Source organism: Rhea americana, unplaced genomic scaffold (genome assembly GCF_003343005.1).
Source record: "Rhea americana isolate MKP2758 unplaced genomic scaffold, rheAme1 scaffold_10, whole genome shotgun sequence".
NCBI lineage: Eukaryota > Metazoa > Chordata > Aves > Rheiformes > Rheidae > Rhea > Rhea americana.
The window spans coordinates 707,978-710,754 of NW_028185039.1; the positions used below are offsets into that span (position 1 = coordinate 707,978).

The window sequence follows — 2,777 nt, forward strand, 5'->3', positions numbered from 1 at the left end:
GAACAGAAATGTACGGTCATGTTTAAATAAATAAAAAGGCATGCTTGGTATCGATAAGGCTGTTGATTTTCTGTGGGAGATGGGGGGATAGGAGAAAGATAGGAGGACAAGAGGGGGGAAGAAACAACGTATAGGTACAGTTTGCAAACGCCTGTTCCATAAAGGAAAAATTGTGTATAAGAAATAACAATTTCTACATAAAATCAGTTCGGTGCGAATTCTGCAGTTCGTTATTTCTGACAGACTAAAGTAAAATGATGTATCTTTCATGACAGAGATTTCCTTTCTCTTAGAAGGCAGATACAGCATTTCTATAAACAAAAAATGTCTCTAGCCCTACCTTGTGCCAGTGCTTGCAACATGTGGAGCTGAAGCAACAGAAACGCCCACCATCCCCGACAGAAGAAGAAACAGAAGTTTAACTTTATCATCATGCCGTCTCCCCAGCTATTCCTTCGGGCAATAATTTCGCGATCCACCTTTCTTCCAACCATTATTGCCTCACTGATCCCCATCCGATTCGACTGCCTGCCGCTCCTGACAGCGCTTTGGTCACTGCTCGTTCCGCACTCCGAGGCCGGGTTCTCTTTGGTGGTTTGGGAACATCGCCCGCTGCTCTTGCCCTGGAGTTTTGGGGAAACAGAAGCTCCCACTTCCACTTTACAGGAACCGAGGAGTCTTTGATTTGTGCTCACTTCGCATGCAAGCTGAAAGCAGCACTCCGTGTGCCTCACTGTATCATAATCACTACCTAAGTCAATGTATTTTGTGGAGGTATTGATTGCACCAAAACAACCAGTCAGAAATGTGAAACACAYGTTTCTCTGCACTATCACATCCAATGCCTTCAGCAGAGAGGGAGTAAGTTTATCGGCGTCAATATTTTAGTAAATCCACATCTTCTAGCACAGAGGAAGACTGATCCATCTTAGCCACCAGCACACAATCCAAAGAGTACCTTTCATACCACAAGGATGACGGAAACTGTTACCTCTGTGATTTTCAAGAAGCGTGGCGAGTTTTCCAGCATGTATCCCATTCTCTGGTGTGGAAAAAAAAAAATGCTTGCTATGGAAGTGTTAAATTCTTCTACAAGGGAAAAAAACCGACAAAGAACAGAAAGAAACTAAAWTGAGGAGAAAGTATCTCACTGTTCCTTACACTAAGGATTTATTTCAGACAATTTCAAAATTAGCCATGCAGACACAGTAGTCTCCAGATATTCCCGCAAAGCTCTGCATAGTTATATTAATCCGATTTTCCTTTGGATACAAATCTCTACCGTCAATAGAAGGGTTTGAAGAGTCCTCGACCAGGTAAATTTAGCAGCTCTGGCTGTGATTCCAGYTGGCTGTGCAGTCAGTCAGCCACAGGCCAGTGGGGGTGTCACTTGGACTCACACGTTCAGCCGGAGGTAGGGAAAACCTCAGTTGATCTTATTTCCCTCCTCCGCGAGGATAGGTGCAGATCTGTGTCTTGCAGGGAGACCACGACAAAAATCACCTCTCCCACGTAAAGCGTTTTTCTTCTGGCCGGTTATGGAAGCAACAACGAAACAAACGCTCAGCTGGATAGTGTCCGGGGCGGGGGAAGGGAAAATCTCCTAAAACAAACAGCAACAAGGTGAAAGCCTTCCAGCTTTGCTTAGATGGAGTCCTGCCTTCCTTGTTTATGCAGCCCAGGGATCCTGGTTCTTCCTTTGAGCGTCTCTCCCCCACAGAAGCTGTAAACACAAGAGGGAAAGCTCCATCACAACAGCAGCAGCAGCAATAAAAGCAAACACAATAAAAAAAAAAAAAAAAGGCACTGAAGGCTTTAACATTTAAACAATGCCTCTGGTATTGTTTCAGTCCCGCCTACCGTAGAGGGAAAAGTTTCGTAGGAGATTCCTTCTCTACAGTATTACAAAGAATATGAGTAGTTACAAAAGAACATCCAGGACAAAAACAAGTTAAAAACAAAGAACCTAAGCGTGAAGTTGATCAAACAAAATCTCGTCAGCTCTACCCCCTGCCGCCGAAAGGCAGCCTGAACTTTTCTCACCTCCTTCAACACAACCTCGGTTTTAACCCTCCCCTAGCAGGACGCTCGCACTTTGCCCACCCTCCCAGCCTGGCGTGTACCTCGCCATCTCCGCCCCGCGCCGTCGCTCCCCTCTCCCCCCTCTCCTCGTTCTCCCCTCACATCTCTCCCACGCACNCCCTCCCAGCCTGGCGTGTACCTCGCCATCTCCGCGCCGAGCAGACACGCTTCGCTCCCCAGCCGCCGCGTCTCCTCGTTCTCCCCTCACATCTCTCCCACGCACACACACCCGCATCTCTCCACAGCCCGCAGAGCTCCCACTGCCCAGACGCACAGCGCCCTCACCCCACCTTCCCCTGACCTACACCTAAACAGGGCTGCATCTGTGAGGGGGAACACCCTCGGCAGAGCTAAGGAGGGCGCTGTGGGAAGGCGCGGGGGGGTACGTGTGTGGAACTGTCAGGACTTGCGGAGGGGGGAGGACTCATTTCAATACAGGTTTGCCCGCCTGCTCTCCAGAGACGCTGGAGGCGGAGGAGGAAGGGGCCTGTYCCTCCCGCGCGTGTGTACACACGCACACACATGCACACACACTGCTCCTCCCGACGCGCACACACCCCGACCCACGAGCGCGACATCTGCCCGCAGCCGCCCCTCACGCTCAGCGCCCTAACGCCCCACCCCTCCCCCTCCGCTAGCACCGCCCCCGGCCAGCCCGCTGATTGGCCGGCAGGCGCGTGGAGGGGAGGGGGGGC

General features: G+C 50.5%; 1 protein-coding gene across 1 annotated transcript in view; it reads right to left on the minus strand.

The window, feature by feature from the left end:
• Positions 1–882, minus strand: part of SDK1 (sidekick cell adhesion molecule 1) — a 407,922-nt gene extending 407,040 nt beyond the window's left edge. Inside the window, exon 1 of the mRNA XM_085300428.1 lies at positions 341–882. Coding sequence (XP_085156554.1) covers positions 341–515 — 175 coding nt within the window. The 5' untranslated portion in view covers positions 516–882. The remainder of the gene's footprint in view (positions 1–340) is intronic.
• Positions 883–2,777: the final 1,895 nt, after the last annotated feature.